The sequence below is a fragment of the Dendrobates tinctorius genome, unplaced genomic scaffold, assembly GCF_039654945.1.
Source record: "Dendrobates tinctorius isolate UK_male_01 unplaced genomic scaffold, ASM3965494v1 ptg000147l, whole genome shotgun sequence".
NCBI classification, from domain to species: domain Eukaryota; kingdom Metazoa; phylum Chordata; class Amphibia; order Anura; family Dendrobatidae; genus Dendrobates; species Dendrobates tinctorius.
In genome coordinates, this window is record NW_027361814.1 from 9158675 (window position 1) to 9177337 (window position 18663).

The 18663-nt window shown below is 41.0% G+C and overlaps 1 protein-coding gene across 4 annotated transcripts in view; it reads right to left on the bottom strand.

Annotated features, from left to right (window-relative positions):
• Positions 1-18663, bottom strand: part of STK32C (serine/threonine kinase 32C) — a 407303-nt gene that overhangs the window by 41353 nt on the left and 347287 nt on the right. For 3 of the 4 annotated variants that reach the window (XM_073546389.1, XM_073546387.1, XM_073546390.1), the window contains one exon: positions 7473-7624. In XM_073546389.1, coding sequence (XP_073402490.1) covers positions 7473-7624 — 152 coding nt within the window. Of the gene's footprint in view, positions 1-7472; positions 7625-17340; positions 17362-18663 lie in introns of those variants that run through there. The other variant, XM_073546391.1, reaches the window with a different exon arrangement.

Genomic DNA, 18663 nt, shown 5'->3' on the forward strand with positions numbered 1-18663 from the left:
TGCGCCGTCATTTCGGGCCTTCCGGGGGTCTCTGCCGGCCTGCCGGGGGGCTGTGCCGGCCTGCCGGGGGGCTGTGTGGACTGCCCGGGGTCTGTACCGGCCTGCCGGGGGGCTGTGCCGGCCTGCCGGTGGTCTGTGCACCCTGTGGGGGTCTGTACCGGCCTGCCGGGGGGCTGTGCCGGCCTGCCGGTGGTCTGTGCACCCTGTGGGGGTCTGTACCGGCCTGCCGGGGGGCTGTGCCGGCCTGCCGGTGGTCTGTGCACCCTGTGGGGGTCTGTACCGGCCTGCCTGGGGGCTGTGCCGGCCTGCCGGGGGGCTGTGCTGATGTCCGGGGGTCTGTGCAAGCATCGTCCGATGGGACTACAAGTCCCATCTGGCGATGCCTGCTACCATGACAGTGATTGACACATTAGCCAATGATGGGACAGTAGTAGTCCCATCATCCGGCTAATGTGTTAAATGTTAAAAAAAAAAATACTACATACATACTACATGCTACATACATACTACATGCTACATACATACTACATATATACTACATACATACTACATACATGCTACATACATGCTACATACATGCTGCATGCTACATACATACTACATACATACTACATGCATGCTACATGCATGCTACATGCATGCTACATACATGCATGCTACATACATACTACATGCATGCTACATACATACTACATGCATGCTACATACATACTACATGCTACATACATACCACATACATACTACATACATACTACATACTACATATATACTACATGCATGCTACATACATACTACATGCTACATACATACCACATACATGCTACATACATACTACATATATACTACATACATACTACATACATACTACATACATACTACATGCATACTACATGCATGCTACATACATACTACATGCATGCTACATACATACTACATGCTACATACATACCACATACATACTACATACATACTACATACTACATATATACTACATGCATGCTACATACATACTACATGCTACATACATACTACATGCTACATACATACCACATACATGCTACATGCATACTACATATATACTACATACATACTACATGCATGCTACATACATACTACATGCTACATACATACCACATACATACTACATACATACTACATATATACTACATGCATGCTACATACATACTACATGCTACATACATACCACATACATACTACATGCTACATACATACTACATATATACTACATGCATGCTACATACATACTACATATATACTACATGCATGCTACATACATACTGCATACATACTACATGCTACATACATACCACATATATACTACATACATACAATACATTCATACAATACATACATAGACATACAGTACATATAACATAGAGTAACATACTTACCAATACTTGTCACATTGTTCCCCAAAGCCATTGTCTTTTCCGGAATAAATATTAACATAACAAACCACAAAAATACTCACCCACGATCCGAAGCAGTCCACGAGTGTGTCCCACGACGATCTTGGGTAGAGAACTGCAGCATCAGCTGATGCTGCCGTTCTCTACGGGCTGCAGGAATCCAATGACGGAAGGTAGGTATCCTTCCGCACTGTATTCCTCCGCCACTTAAAAAAAAAAAAGTCCCTAGTCTCACTTTATGCCATTGCTGTGTGGGAAATTCCTACCATGATAAAGTGAGACTAGGGACTTTTTTTTTTTTTAAGTGGCGGAGGAATACAGTGCGGAAGGATACCTACCTTCCGTCATTGGATTCCTGCAGCCCGTAGAGAACGGCAGCATCAGCTGATGCTGCAGTTCTCTACCCAAGATCGTCGTGGGACACACTCGTGGACTGCTTCGGATCGTGGGTGAGTATTTTTGTGGTTTGTTATGTTAATATTTATTCCGGAAAAGACAATGGCTTCGGGGAACAATGTGACAAGTATTGGTAAGTATGTTACTCTATGTTATATGTACTGTATGTCTATGTATGTATTGTATGAATGTATTGTATGTATGTAGTATATATGTGGTATGTATGTAGCATGTAGTATGTATGTAGTATGTATGTAGCATGCATGTAGCATGCAGTAGGTATGTAGCATGCATGTAGTATATATGTAGTATGTATGTAGCATGCATGTAGTATATATGTATGAATGTATGTAGCATGTAGTATGTATGTAGTATGTATGTGGTATGTATGTAGCATGTAGTATGTATGTAGTATGTATGTAGCATGCATGTAGTATGTATGTAGTATGTATGTAGTATATATGTAGTATGTATGTAGCATGTAGTATGTATGTAGCATGCATGTAGTATATATGTAGTATATATGTAGCATGTATGTAGTATGTATGTGGTATGTATGTAGCATGTAGTATGTATGTAGCATGCATGTAGTATATATGTAGTATGTATGTAGCATGTAGTATGTATGTAGTATGTATGTAGTATATATGTAGTATGTATGTAGCATGTAGTATGTATGTAGCATGCATGTAGTATATATGTAGTATATATGTAGCATGTAGCATGTATGTAGTATGTATGTGGTATGTATGTAGCATGTAGTATGTATGTAGCATGCATGTAGTATATACGTAGTATGTATGTAGCATGTAGTATGTATGTAGCATGCATGTAGTATATATGTAGTATGTATGTAGCATGTAGTATGTAGCATGCATGTAGTATATATGTAGTATGTATGTAGCATGTAGTATGTAGCATGCATGTAGTATATATGTAGTATGTAGCATGTAGTATGTATGTAGCATGCATGTAGTATATATGTAGTATGTAGCATGTAGTATGTATGTAGCATGCATGTAGCATGTACTATGTATGTAGCATGCATGTAGTATATATGTGTTATGTATGTAGCATGTAGTATGTATGTAGCATGTATGTAGTATATATGTAGTATGTATGTAGTATATATGTAGTATGTATGTTGCATGTAGTATTTATGTAGTATGAATGTAGCATGTATGTAGTATGTAGTATGAATGTAGCATGTATGTAGTATGCATGTTGTATGTATGTAGCATGTAATTTTTTTTTTTTTTTTTTACATTCAACACATTAGCCGGATGATAGGACTATTACTGTCCCATCATTGGCTAATGTGTCAATCACTGTCATGGTAGCAGGCATCGCCCGATGGGACTTGTAGTCCCATCGGACGATGCCTGCACAGACCCCCGAAGCCTGCACAGCCCCCCGGCAGGCCGGCACAGCCCCCCGGCAGGCCGGCACAGCCCCCCGGAGCCTGCACAGCCCCCCGGCAGGCCAGCACAGCCCCCCAGCAGGCCGGCACAGCCCACCGGAGCCTGCACAGCCCCCCGGCAGGCCGGCACAGCCCCCCGGCAGGCCGGCACAGACCACCGGAGCCTGCACAGACCACCGGCAGGCCGGCACAGCCCCCCGGCAGGCCGGCACAGACCACCGGAGCCTGCACAGACCCCCTGGCAGGCCGGCACAGCCCCCCGAAAGGCCCGTACAGACCCCAGAGAGGCTGTACAAGGGCAGGAAAGGGTTTTTCTTATTCCGATACCGGAAGTCCCATAGACTTGAATGGGACTTCCGGTATCGGAATCGGCGATACCGATACTTTTTTTAAAGATCGGCCGATACCATCCGATACGATACTTTGAAGTATCGGACGGTATCGCTCAACTCTAGTTACTACTAGTGATGAGCGAGTATACTTGTTGCTCGGGTTTTCCCGAGCATGCTCGGGTGGTCTCCGAGTATTTTGGCGTGCTCGGAGATTTAGTTTTCGTCGTCCTAGCTGCATGATTTCGACTTGTAGACAGGCTGAATACATGTGGGAATTCCCTAACAAACAGGCATTCCACACATGTATTCAGCCTGTCCAGCAGTCCCAAATCATGCAGCTGAGACGACGAAATCTAAATCTCCGAGCACGCCAAAATACTCGGAGATAACCCGAGCAATGAGTATACTCCCTCATCACTAGTTACTGCCAAAAATACATGCAGGTAAGTAAAATAAAAAAATACCCCAAAGATGACCTTGTCCTTTAACATATAACAAAGTAAGAATTTCCATCTAAAACAATTTTTAAGATCTTTGACCTGATCAAAGCTCACAGTATTTTTGTCTGTAGTGCTGGTATATACAGTTCAGCAGCAGCAGGCCATACAACAGCTGCATCAAACAGTAAGGCCATTAGATTTAGACAGAAAAATTATATTGCCATAATCTCTGAAGACATATTTTTGTTTCACTATAATTATTTGACCGGGCATACTTTCCGCCCCAAGGACACCAGTGAGACAGTAGTATCCCAAAGTTCAAAAAAACAGTCCAGCAAGCTCCACGATAAAAAAAAATAAAATACAACTTTACCGCATCTACAATTTTTAGAGCAGAGTCCACTTCATCTGGAATTCTCCCTTTATGGCACACTTCCATTGTTGGTGTATTCATGTTGTAATCATTACTGCTGTTTCCAGAAGTTTCACAAGTGATAAACGCCAATATAGAACAACTGGAAACAGAGCAGCCTTGCCGGACAATTTTGCTGCCAGTCGAGGTTTTTTTTACACTCTCAAAAAAAAAATTAGTTCAAAATACATAAAAAGTATATCAAACATTTGGCACGATAGGTTCTGCTGGACTTTGGGTTTTGCCTGTCGGCTTCTGCCTAGGGCAAGAACTTGGAGTGAAAGTTTGCCTCAGGAAGAAGCCAACAGGTGAAACCCAAAGTCGGGTAGAAGGCGGTGTACCACATATTCCAATTGGAGTTAATTATGCAGTAGTTTTGCTCTGCATCCATTTTTTCTTTAAGGAAAATTCATTATAGTATTGTTGGCTGAGATCGTCTATTCAACTACTACCAACATCATTGGATTAAATACCCCGATACTGGAAGTGTGAAGGAAAGGGAGGGTGTGGATTCTCCTCTAAAGATCTTAGACACGGTTAAGTTGTTTTTACCAGATTTCTATTTATTCTCATGTAACTCAACATCATAAAGAGATTCTAAAACATAACATTATAATATAAAATGAAACCAACCACCATGTGTCCAATGAATCAGTGGTAGACGGGGTATATTGATAGCGAGCGCATTGTGACTATCATGTTACTTGAAAATCAAGTATAATAAATGGTTTTCTCCTTGCGAAACTGTTATACGTCATGTACATGGCAGGACTAATGTACCGTGCTACTCCGAGCCATGCTTCCTGCACTAGACAGAGAACAGGGAATATGTATTTCCCAGATTACAATGAATATTCACATGTCTGGGCGTGGAGAGAGGTGAATATTCATTTCTCTTAAGTAGTGGCACACGTGACCGCAGGCAGCAGCAGGAAGCTGATGGCTAACACTATGCGCTACTGAAGAGCAATGAATACTCACTGCTCTCTGCGCTCACAGTCCTGGCGTGCAGAGCAGTGAGTTTTCCGGCAGCTGTGCTCTAGCTTGTGAGCAGCGTATGACGTCCCTGCCATGTGCTGCTTACAAGCATAAAGCAGCTGCTGGCAACGGAGCAGGACGCTGCGATGGAGCATCAGGAAGGTAAGTGTAATGGTTTTTTTTTAACGTTTTCTGACGGGGCCATGAATACCAGGATGGGGGTGGGGGCCAATCATAAGGCTGGGGCATGTATACCAGGTCCAGGGTTGGGGGCCAATCATACCAAGATACTATTATTAAAGAGATATGAATATTCATTGCCTCCACCCGCAGGGCATGGAATGAAGAGAATATGCATTTCTCTTTAACAGCATGCTCGGGAGTTAGCCGCAGCCGCCGGCTCCAGTCTCCTGTGACCCGCTGCTCTGCCGATGACACTAACCCACCCCCCCACCACAGCCAGAGCCGGTACATCTGGACTATAAGACGCACCCCCCATTTTCCTCTGCATTTTTGGAGGAAAAAAGTGCGTGTTATAGTCCAAAAAATAAAGTACCATATAACTTAAAATAATCATTTATATTTTTTAACTACTAGAAATAAAACATGAAAACTACTCAGGCCAAAAGAAACTCAATGATCCCAAGAGAAATATGTGCAGAGTATTTTACAATTATTACCTATTCATCTGATAGGTAATAACTTTTCAATTGTCCTAGCAGGAGTACTCTGTCCCCTGTTCCACTCTATCTACAAGATTAGGGCAAAAAAAGATCACATGCAATTGGCCACAGAGGTCTTGTGCTTAGAAAGCGTGGTATTATATCTGAGGCCAGTGATTGGCCACAGAGATCATGTGCTTTAATATAATGGTATCATAGCTGAGGTCAGTGATTGGCCACAGATGTTACGTGCTTAGAAGGTGTGGTATCATAGCTGAGGCTAGTGATTGGCCACATAGGTCATGTGCTTAGAAGGTATGGTATCATAGCTAAGGCCAGTGATTGGCCACAGAGGTCATGTGCTTAGAAGGCGTGGTATCATAGCTGATGTCAGTGATTGGCCACAGATGTTATATGCTTAGAAGGTTTGGTATCATAGCTGAGGCCAGTGATTCGCCACAGAGGTCATGTGCTTAGAAGGTATGGTATCATAGCTAAGGCCAGTGATTGGCCACAGAGGTCATGTGCTTAGAAGGCGTGGTATCATAGCTGATGTCAGTGATTGGCCACAGATGTTATATGCTTAGAAGGTTTGGTATCATAGCTGAGGCCAGTGATTCGCCACAGAGGTCATGTGCTTAGAAGGTTTGGAAACATATCTGACGTCAGTGATTGGCCACAGAGGTCATGTGCTTAGAAGGTGTGGTATCATAGCTGAGGCTAGTGATTGGCCACAGAGGTCATGTGCTTAGAAGGTATGGTATCATAGCTAAGGCCTGTGATTGGCCACAGAGGTCATGTGCTTAGAAGGCATGGTATCATAGCTGAGGTCAGTGATTGGCCACAGATGTTATATGCTTAGAAGGTTTGGTATCATAGCTGAGGCCAGTGATTCGCCACAGAGGTCATGTGCTTAGAAGGTTTGGAAACATATCTGACGTCAGTGATTGGCCACAGAGGTCATGTGCTTAGAAGGCGTGGTATCATACCTGAGGTGAGTGATTCGCCACAGAGGTCATGTGCTTAGAAGGCGTGGTATCATAGCTGAAACCAGTGATTGGCTATAGAGATCATGTGCTTAGAAGGCGTGGTATCACAGTTGAGGCCACTGATTGGCCACAGGAGTCACACGCGCTTAGGCGACACATGATCAGCTACCCAGAAGTACCGTACATAAAGAGTAACAGGGACCGAAGCAGTGGCGGTATTGGAGTGGCACTGGCGTAAAGAGGTAAGTATTGATTACTTTATTATTCTATTTCTTTGCCCACCTATAATAAAAAAAAGTTTATTCACATACAAGTCAAAAACCCCTTGTAGAGGGCTTATACATGACAATGCAAATTCATATAAATGAGGATGGCTTTGCAATTAAATCTGATATGAAATAAAATCAGCTTACCAAAGATTCACTAAGAAGACATGCTCAATTTCCTGTAAAATTTCCAACTCTCTAAATACATTCCGAACTTCATCCCGCTCAATACACTGTTGTTTATTCATGTACTTCATGGCGTACATTGTTTCTGTATCTTTCTTCTGCACAATGCAAACCTAAAATTCAAAGAAGCAGAGTTTTTTTTTCTATTTGTACAATCTTGTAACGTGGATTTTGCTTTATCGCCTGTAACACAAATAATTTAAACACAAAGATGTTTGCACCTGTATGGAAGCAAAAATCAATTCAACAGACTTACAGTAACTCTATACACACTGCGAGAAGTCAAGGAGGGGTATGACATTTACTCAGGGCAATTGTCCCTTCCCAGAAATCTGCTTTATTTCACAGAGAAATACAAAGGCATAGTAAATATAAGGACGATTGATAGACTGTGCTATGCCTTAGTGACTCTTTTCAACTTCAGCTTTTATACAGATGGTGTTATGCTTGCATCAAGTAATTTTTTTAAATTTAACTGAATCCATTCTTCCCTCTACCCATGAAATGTTCCCCCTGCCATTGGCTGCTAAACAACCCCAAAGCCTGATTGATCCACCCTTATGCTTAATGGTGGGCAAGATGTTCTTTTCCAGAAATTCTGTGCCCTTTTTTCTCCACACATACCTTTGATCATTGTGGCCAAAGAGTTCCATTTTTACTTCATTGGTCCACAGGACTTATTTCCAAAATGCATTATGCTTATTTAGAAGTTCTTTTGCATACTTCTGACACTGTGTTTCATGGTGCGGATGCAGGAAAGGGTTTTTTCTGGTGGCTGTTCCATGAAGGCCATACTTGTGCAGGTGTCTTTGAACAGTAGAGAAATTTACCACAACTCCAGAGTCTGCTAAATCTTTCTGATGGTCTATTTCAATTAAGAGGGTTTTTATTTGCCTCTCTAGCAATCCTACAAGCAGCACTCATTGAAATTTTGCTTGGTCTTCCAGACCTTATCTTGACCTCCACTGTTCCTGTTAACTGACATTTCTTAATTACATTTCAAACTAACGAAAGGGCAACTTGAAAACGCTTTGCTATCTTCTTATAGTCTTTTCCTGCTTTGTGTGCTGCGACTATTTTCATTTTCAGTGTGCTAGGCAGCTGCTTAGAAGAATCTATGTCTGCTGTTTTTGGCACAAGGTTAGAGGAAGCTGGGTTTTTATAAAGCTGGGAAATTTGCATCACCTGGCCTTTCCTAATGATGATAGTGAATAAACCATAACCCTAACAGTCTAGTTAAGGTATGAAACCTTGGTCAGTTATTTGAGCACACAAATTTCCAAGGGTGCCCAAACTTTTGCATTGGCCCATTTTTCTTTTTGTATTTTTTTAAAATATAAAAAACAACACAATAACATTAATTTTGACCAAGGGTGACCAAACTTACATGCCGCTGTATATCATTCTGCTCAGCTTGTCTTGCTATATAACACTCTGCTAACAGATAAGACTGCACGTACAATGTGACAAGTTCCTTTTAAAGTTCTTTGATTTATATCATGGTTAGGGTGGTTTCACATTAGTGTTTCAGGGCGCAGCGACGGCCTGCGCATGGCCGCTGTTAAGCCCCACCCCCAGCCGTGCCTCCTCTGGTAGCTCCGCCTACCGGCGCATGACACTGCATGTGTCCTGCGTCCCCTATCTTTATCACTGGGGACGCAGCCCGTTCGCAGTATGCGTTTTGCGGCGCATGCGTCCTTTTGACGGTGCACCGAGCACAACCAAATTGCAACAGGTTGCGTTTGGCGCTGGTCGGCGCACCGTCAAAAGGACGCATGCGCCGCCAAACACATACTGCGCACGGCCTGCGTCCCCAGTGATAAAGATAGGGGACGCAGGACGCATGCAGTGTCATGTGCCCGTAGGCAGAGCTACCGGAGGAGGTGTGGTATGGGCGGGGCTTAGCGGCGGCCGTGCGCAGGCCGTCGCTGCGCCCTGAAAGGCTAATGCGAAACAACCCTTAGATGAGGGAACACAAACACAAGACCATATCTATCCTGAGCAGGGATGTAACTATACTGGTGCAGGGATTACAATTGCACTTTGGACCAGGGAGGGGTGGAAGGTCCCTTTGATTCGTACTAGAAAACCAATTCAATTAAAGACCCATGATAGTTGTGACCCCGGTTGGAGATTTTGCATTCGATCACACAAACTTATCCTGACATAAAAGAATCAAAAAGGAGAAATCCACTCTTCATTACCCCCTCCCCTCTAGAAAAAAAAAAGTGCCGACAACATCTAGTTCCCGATAAATCTCATAGACAATAATCAGAGAATAAAAATGATAAAAAAAATGTTAGGATCTTTTAACAATATAGTAGTTGGGATATACTAAAAGGCAAGGGCATTAGAGCTGTAGAAAAAGGCCATACAGTGACTACGTGTCCTTGTAGAGATGGTGCTCTATTCCCATTGCTCCCTTTGTTATTAGATAGTGAGCGCATGTGCAGGACTTTAGAGGAACTGTAAAGTATGGAGAAGACCGCGTGGAAAATGTACAGAACTTCAGCCCATGCACCTCTCATTAACTCTTACCCTTTTCTGCTAGGCATTCCTTTATGCTAAGTGAGACACATGTTAAATGGTACATGGCATGTATGATTTGTAAGTTTTTTAGTATTTTCAGGCTTTTTTTTGTTTAGTAAGGACCGCGCTTTGCAGTTGCATAAGAATGAAATGTGAACTCTTCTTTGTCTTTGATTGAAAGTTTTGGAGCTAAAAAATATATTTGCGGTGAGGTTATGTACATTGTTCAAAATGGCAGACATGGCCTCATGAATTTTGCACAAATTCAAAAAATGGTCTTTATTCTAGCTTTTAACCTTTTTTGTGAACTTTTAGAGGAAAAAGTTCCACACTTCACAAGACAGTGCGAAAAATAAGCAAAAATATCTAGCGTACATAAAATCACTTCAGGATTGAGGTACAAGTGCAAAAAAATGTAAGACTTTGCAAAAAGTTGCAAGTGATAAATCAGGCAAAAACAACTGGAAACCCTAAACTCTACTCACAACAGCAAACAGGTGAACACATATAAAATAGACATAAAAAAAGCAAATGGAAAGATGAATATGTTGCAAACAAAAGGTGCAAAACACCAAAAACTAAACAAAAACGAAGTACATATGCAATGATGAACTGTGGACTGGATGTCATGAGTGTGTCTCATCCTCTTGGGAGTTCTGGGGTTAGAAAATCATTAAGTATTGTGAATCGCAGGTCTTCTATTTTGCCAGTGTGTTTTGTGTCCCATATTAAATGGATTTTGTTTCCTTTGGTGCTGAAGAGGTTAACAAACCTTTCTATTCTGGTTAGAAACATGCAGCTCCATCTCACAACTGCTCCTGATCTTGTCAGAAACTATGCAGCTAATGAATTCTTTTGAGAACGTTGCTATTAGAAGTGGAAATAAAGACCGAAAACAACAAACTCTGAATGAAAATAGAGGAGCAAGAGAAACTGACAACAAAGTAAAATGTGTCTGTACAAATGCACAGAGCATGAGAAACAAACAAGGAGAATTGGAGCTGCTAACACAGGAAGAGAGATATGATGTCATATGCACCTCTGAGCCTTGTTGGGATGATACACATGATTGGAATACAAATCTTAAAAGGCTACAACTTATTTATTAGAAACAGGATTGACAAGAAGGGAGGAGCTGTTGATCTGTATGTTAGGAAAACATATCTCTCCACAGAGATCCAAGCTTCAGAGAATGGTAGCTCTGAGGAAACTGTTTGGGTAAGAATAAAAGGAGAGAAAAACAGAAAGGACACTAGTGTAGGTGTCTACTATATGCCACCTGGGCAGAATGAAGATATGGATAAACTCTTTTTACATCAGATGTCTCTGTTCTCAAAAAAGTACGAACATAGTACCACTGGAGATTTTAACTACCCAGATATTTGTTGGGAATCTCTTTCAGGCAAAACTAATGGGTCCAGAAAGTTCTTTTCTTCTCTTGCTGACAACTTTATCTTTCAAAAGGTAGAAGAAAGAAAAAGAGGATCGGCAATCTTGGACCTAATACTTACAAACAGGGAGAAAATGGTTGAGGAAATAAAGATGGCTGTGAATTTAGGAGGCAGCAATCATGCTCTCCTTGAATTTTGGATTACAAGAGAAGGAGGACCAGCGAGGACTCAGACTTTAAAGTTGGACTTCAGAAAGGTGGATTTTAATGGACTCAGAAAGAGGGTAGAAAATCTCCAATGTCTGGATGTTCTAAAGGAAAGAACTGTACAAAATGTATGGGAGATTTTGCTAAATGAAATTATCACTGCACAACAATCCCAAAAATAAGGAAGAATTAGAAGCATTTAAAGATACCAGGATGGATGAACACAGAACTTAGTCACTTGTTAAAAAGGAAAACAGAAATGTATATTAAATGGAAAGTGGGGGGCATTTCTAAAGAAGAATCTAATGCTGCCTGCAGGGAATGCAGGGCAAGCATTAGAAGAGCTAAAGCCAGTAATGAAGTGAGGCTTGCAAGGGAGACCAGAAGCAGTAAAAAATAATTTTAGCAACAATTTTGTCAAAAGCAAACAAAATTCAAAGATGCTAAAGGATTTTTACAGGATGAAAAAGGTGAAGTGGTCAAAAATGATGTTGAGAAGGCCAGACTTATAAATTCCTATTTTGCATTCGTGATCTCTTAGAAAGCAATTGTAACACAACAACTGATCTTGACAATGCCATCAAAGGAATAAAAGAATCCACACTATCTATAAACAAAGAGATGGTAAGGGAACACTTAGCTAATTTAAATGAATTTATTTCTCCTAGTCCAGATGAATTACATCCTAGGGTACTGAAAAAATTAGCAGAGGAAATCGCAGAACCACTAGCCAGAATCTTTTGAAATATCCTGGAGTACAGGAGAAGTCTCAGAAGATTGGAGAAGGGCAAATATTGTCCCTATTTTCAAAAAAGGAAAGAAGATGGACCCAGGAAATTACCAGCAAGTGAGCCTTACTTCTATACCAAAAAGATCTTTGAACAAATTATTAAACAGCATGCATGTAAGTATTTGGATAAGAATACAGTAATTAAACAGAGCCAGTGTCGGTTTGTAGCAAACAAGTCATGCCAGACTAATCTAATTTCCTTCTATGATGGAATCACTGACTGGGTGAATCAGAGAAAGGCAGTAGATATAGTATATGTTGACTTCAGAAAACCATTTGATAAAGTTTCTCATATTATCCTTATTGAAAAAAATGACAAAGTATGGGATTGACAAGGCCACAGTTAAGTGGATTCATGACTGAGTAAGTGATCGTACTCAAAGAGTGGTAATAAATGGTTGCACATCCAACTGGATGATGGTTTCAAGTGGGGCATCACAAGGCTCTGTCCTGGCCCCAGTGTTGTTCAACACTTTTATAAATTATCTAGATAAGAAAACTAAAGGTAAACTAATCAAATTTGGAGATGATGCAAAAGCTAAGAGAGATAGCTAACACTAAAGAAGACAAAGAATTTAGAAGGATCTAGATAAGCTTGAACAATGGACAGTGACTAACAGAATGGTATTTAAGAGGAATAAATGCAATATTCTATATTTGGGCAAGAAAAATGAAGATTACATCTACATAATGGGAGGAATAGAACTAAGCAACAGCACTTGTGAAAATGACTTGGGTATTCTAACAGATCACAGACTGTACATGAGTCAACAGTGTGATACAACAGAAAAAAGCACACAGCTCTAGGATGTATTAAGAGAAGCATAGAGTCTAGTTCGCGTAAAGTAATTACTCCACTCTACTCCTCTTTGGTCAGGCCTCATGTGGAAACATTTTAAAAACAGACATTGAAAAAGAGCAAGTTCAGAGAAGAGCTACCAGGATGGTGAGTGGACTGCAAAGTATGCCCTACAGGAACAATTAAAGGATCTGGGGATGTTTAGCTTGCAAAAAAGAAGGCTCAGAGGAGACTTAATAGCTGTCTATAAATATCTGAAGGGATGTCACACAGTAGAGAGATCATCCTTATTTTTATTTGCACATGGAAACACGAGAAGCAATGGAATTAAACTGAAGGGAAGAATAGATTAGATATCAGAAAAAACTTTGATAGTGATGGTGATCAATGAGTGGAATAGGCTGCCACGAGAGGTGGTAGTGAATTTTGCATTGAGCAGGGGGTTGGACATGAGGACCACTGAGGTCCCTTTCAACTCTAACATTCTATGATTCTCTGATTTTCTCTCTCTATAAAATCTGTCCAGGTCTTCTCTTCTTCACCAGCTAAAGTTTACTTCATGGTTTCCTCAAGATGATGTTCTGAGTTGGAGCTCGTTTTTGCTACTGGAGATTGTTGCGTGCTGTTTTTGGGTGGATGCTTTCCTCATTTGGTTTGTACATTCCAACCCTTCCCTATATACAGTACCTCTCTACCTTTGGTGAGTGTTTTGTATGTTAGTTGCTTTTTGTTATCCCTGTTTGTCTGTTTGTGTGTTTATACACTAGCACTTCTGTCCCAGGCCTCCTGAGGGAGGGGAAAGCTTAGGGTATAACAGGAGAACAGAAAGGCACATGACCCAAACCTCCTCACCATCAGAGGTACTTTTAGGAGCAGAGATTGTTAGGGACCCAGTCCTAGTGACAGTGCAGGGTCCCTTTCCTTAATCACGTACAGTCACAGTGTGACACTGGATTTTGCTGTCCAGTGAAAACCTAGACAACCTTTATGGGGGCAGTGTGATCTTTGCAGTGGGATCTATCTTTTTGTGTAATGCGCTGCCGGCACATTGGCACTTTATGATGGCATCTACAAAGCACAATTAAGATGGTTAACACATTGGGTCTATTTGACAATTTAGGAAGACAGCCATTGACAACCTCCGGCATGGTGTAATAATGATAATAACTGCACATTATTCTCTGTACCATTTAGGTTTTCACTATAAGAAGCAGTGATGGATGAAGTCTTATGTCAAATCACTAAACTGAACAAACTTTTTTGGCAGTGGGAGTTTCCATGACTGGTAGATAGAAAGGTGGCTGCATTTTAGGAATATCCTTCCCCTGTTTTTTGCTAAAGTTACTGGATTTGCTAAATAAGTAAAAACATTGAATGTGAATGACTGCAATGTGCAGAATGCAGCCATCATCCATCAAGTGTGGTGCTCATCGAGAACACTTCCAGAAATATCACTCCTCCAGACTGCTGTGCAAGGAACAATGGAGGGGGTTAGTTACTGCACAGAAAAACATTCAATATTGCTCAGTGACAGATACTTAATATGAGTTTTACATTGCAAGCCAGCAATAAAACATTCTGTCAGAAAATTAATCGAAAACTAGAAAGCTTTCAAGGTGCGCATGGTACCAATACACCTGCTCGTCTATCTGATTGAGAACAAGGAGCCTCAAGTTCTCCAAAACCTACTCAAACAAAACTGCTATGATGGTCTTCAAAGTGTAATTAGCATGGTAATTACTAATAATATATATGTAAAATAGTTCAACTATAGAAGGTTACCCTGAAGGTTAATGCCCTAAACCAGGTGCATACACGGAAATATGGTGTCCTCATAACAAAGGTCAGAGTTGGAGGCTTTCCATAGGCTCGTGACTGCAAATAAACAGCCCACTGGGTACTCACTTTTGCATTGCAGGTGACCAATAGGCATGACTGACAACACTGCATGTAACCACTTAGATGAAATGGTCATTGTTCACCACGGCATCTAAGGGATTAAAGTGCTGAAATCAGAGCTATCTCAAATCACGTCAGTAACTGGCGGGTGTTTGCTGTGTAGAATAGTCACAGCCTGCCGAGATGGAGTGGGATCGGTGCAAATGTCGGAAATAGGCAGATGCAAGGCAGGAGGCCTCCAAATCTGACAGGCCCCATAGGAGTCACGCGAACTTTGGCAGTGCACCCTGGGTCCGACCCTTTAAAGAACTTCAAAATTTGCTTTAAATAGGAGCCACTGGTTTGGCGGGTTAAATAGCAGCAAAAGCATGCTTGCCAACTTCCTGAGGTCTCACAGAAAAAGGTGACCTCTCAGACACCCATAAGAGATGAAAAAATTCCAGGACGCCACCTGAAACCTTCCAGAATGCAGAACGTCAAGTAGATTTCTACATTGTAACATCAGGTACATCATCTTTTTCTTGACATCCAAATGCTTGGTAAAAGGAGTTGTGACTGAGAATTGACTTCACATGAACTTTGGAAAGTTGGCAAGTATCTGCAAGAGATAAGATTTCATATGTACTTCCTAGAGGTTTCACTGGATGCACAGATCTTCCTTCTTGAGAAGAGCTGTTTTGTGCTCTTTTTCTCAGGGACTATTACCCTAAAGACTCCCAACTAGAAAAGATCTCCCCAAAGGAAAGTTCATACCTTTCGAAGGTCTATAACATGAAAAAAAAATCAATTATTATCATCTTTATTAAAGTAAGATGCTTATAGAATCAAATATGTACATACTACAGAGAAGAGAGTTTATGCTGATATACTTGATCAAGAACATTGCGGATCATAGAAGCACAAGAAGATTAAATAGATTTTCCCGTAATGAAATTAATAGGATTGAGCTGCAATATTAGTCACAGCTAATATAAAATGTATAGGACTGTGTCTGGTAAGTAAGAGTAGAGAAACAGTTCTCGCCAGATAGTCGCGGCTCCTTCAGTCAGCTGATTGGTAGGGGTCTTGAGGGTTGGACCCTCACCAATCTGATATTGATCGTATATTCTAAGGTTTGGTCATCAATGTCGAAGTCCTAGAAATATCCTTGAAAATTTGTCTAAAATCTGTCAATGCTACTAGGTTTTATCTAAAAAAGAGCATATGCCTGAAATTGATAAAATCCTTCTTTGCTCTTTAAAGCAGCACTTCAGCATTTTTTTTCACATATATTGGTAACTCACTAACAAAATTAAAGCAGTGTCATTTGTTTAGTTATACCCGAGTTGCATCTATACATTTTCACTCTCCATTATGAGAAGTTGGATTGTGTTATCTCCAGTCTGAACATCAATCCATTACATGCACTTCTTCTGCCTCCTGCTTGTAATAGGTTTCTTTTAGAGTTGAGTGACTTTAGTCAGATGGGGTTTCATGAAACAAAATTTGTTTCAGATGAAACTGGTCCGACTAGGGCAAAAAAAGTCGGAGTTTCGTCCGAAACCCGACCCCAATGCAAGTCAATGGGAAATAAAAGTCGGCATTGAGAGGATGACATTCATCCACTCCATGCCGACTTTTATTTCCCATTGACTTGCATTGGGGTCGGGTTTCGGACGAAACTCTGACTTTTTTTGCCCTAGTCGGACCAGTTTCATCTGAAACAAATTTTGCTTCCTGAAACCCGATCTGACTAAAGTTGCTCAATTCTAGTTTCTTTATGTCTCCCTAACTCTATCTTGTGGGAGCTGTCAGAAAGGAACTTACCACAAGCAGGTGAAAAGCGAGACAGGTCAAAGCTCCATCGCATAGAATGTAATGAAATTCTGCACTGAAAAACTGCATCACTTTGTATAAACTGAAACTCTGCAGTATGCATCAGAGAACAAAAGTCACTAATCAGTAAGAGTGGCCATTGGATAGGGCTTGACATAGAAAGTACTGTAATGAGACTTTACCCATGATGAGACTGTGCCTTTATATCTGAAGAGCCAGAAGCATTGTGTAAAATTTAGACTACATTACGGGGACCATATCAAAGGGGGAAGAAGAACATTAACATGGCAAATAACACTAACTTGGGAAAATTATTGAAATAGTTAAAAAGCACTCCTATCACAGTTTTTATGCTGTTAATATATTGAAATCATCATATTATATTGCACTGTGTACTTACAATTGATCATTTTGCCTTTCTACCCAGCTAATTATTCTCTTTTCTCTGCTGTATGAGGAAACAGGAAGTCTCTTGTCTCTACAGAAATCATTCCCCTTCTTAACTCGTGAAACCAGCTGCTCCGCCACTTTTTTCCCTTGCCATAGACTTTGGCAGTGACTCATGATTTGTGCTGAGAAAATTGAGCTCCTGGTTCGACATAGAGCTTAGAAGGATTCAGCTAGTCAGTTTTTAATCATGTTGATGTCATAGACCTAATAGAAAAGAGAAGAATTTATTGGGTAGAAAAGCAAAATGAGCAATTGTAAGTACACAGTGCTATATAATATGATAATGCCAATATATTAAGGAGATGAAAACTTTGATGGGAGTGCTTCTTTAGGACAAATAAAGAGCCTCAAGACTAGAGTATGCATTGCTCTATATAGGTTTGGAAAATTCTGGAGCGCTGCCATAATACATTTGTGAACTTTGTTACAAAGTTCACATAAACTTTTAAAGACTGCGTCTCACTGTAGAACTTGTGCCATTACTTCGCATTAGAGTTAGTCCTTTATACCAGGGTTCCCCAACTCCAATCCTCAAGGCCCACCAACAGGTCATGTTTTCAGGATTTCCTTAGTATTGCCCAGGTGATAATTGCATCACCTGTATAATGCAAGGGAAATCTTGAAAACATGACCTGTTGGTGGGCCTTGAGGATTGGAGTTGGGGAACCCTGCTTTATAGGCTTTACTGGTAAATTAATCCCTTTTGTAAGGATACTGCAAAGCCGAAAGAAAAGGAAATATGTTAATCGCAGTCTTCTTGACAAAATCTGGCAAGTCGGCGTAACAGAAGGTGCAGATCAGTTGGTTACTCTGTGATAAGGAACCCACATTAAAATAAAGCCAGCAAAGGCTGGATCACGAATAACGTGGGCATGCCAGACAGACTATTCTGCAGCCCATGTTCATATTTCTTGATGGAAGGATGGGAATTAAAAATAGAGGTGAAGTTTAGGAACCATGTACTTGATGTATATTACTGTGTATTAGAATTTACTGAGCAGGCTGAATCATTGTCACAATAACGCCATCCGCCAAGGCATTACAGTAACTAAGCCGTCAGCTGCTTTTGGAAGAGAGAAAACTCTTCACAAGGGACTTCTAGAAATGAGAGATTAGTCTTAGAAAAGGCAGGAAGGATTTGTACTGTTTTCAAGCTGGAACCAGAACAAAGTCTATAAGTCTGGAAATACTTAAAGTAAACTGGTTCCCAGCCAGACCAATGGGCAGCACAGTGATTAGCCTTGTAGCCAGGCAGCGCTGGGAGGTCCTGTGT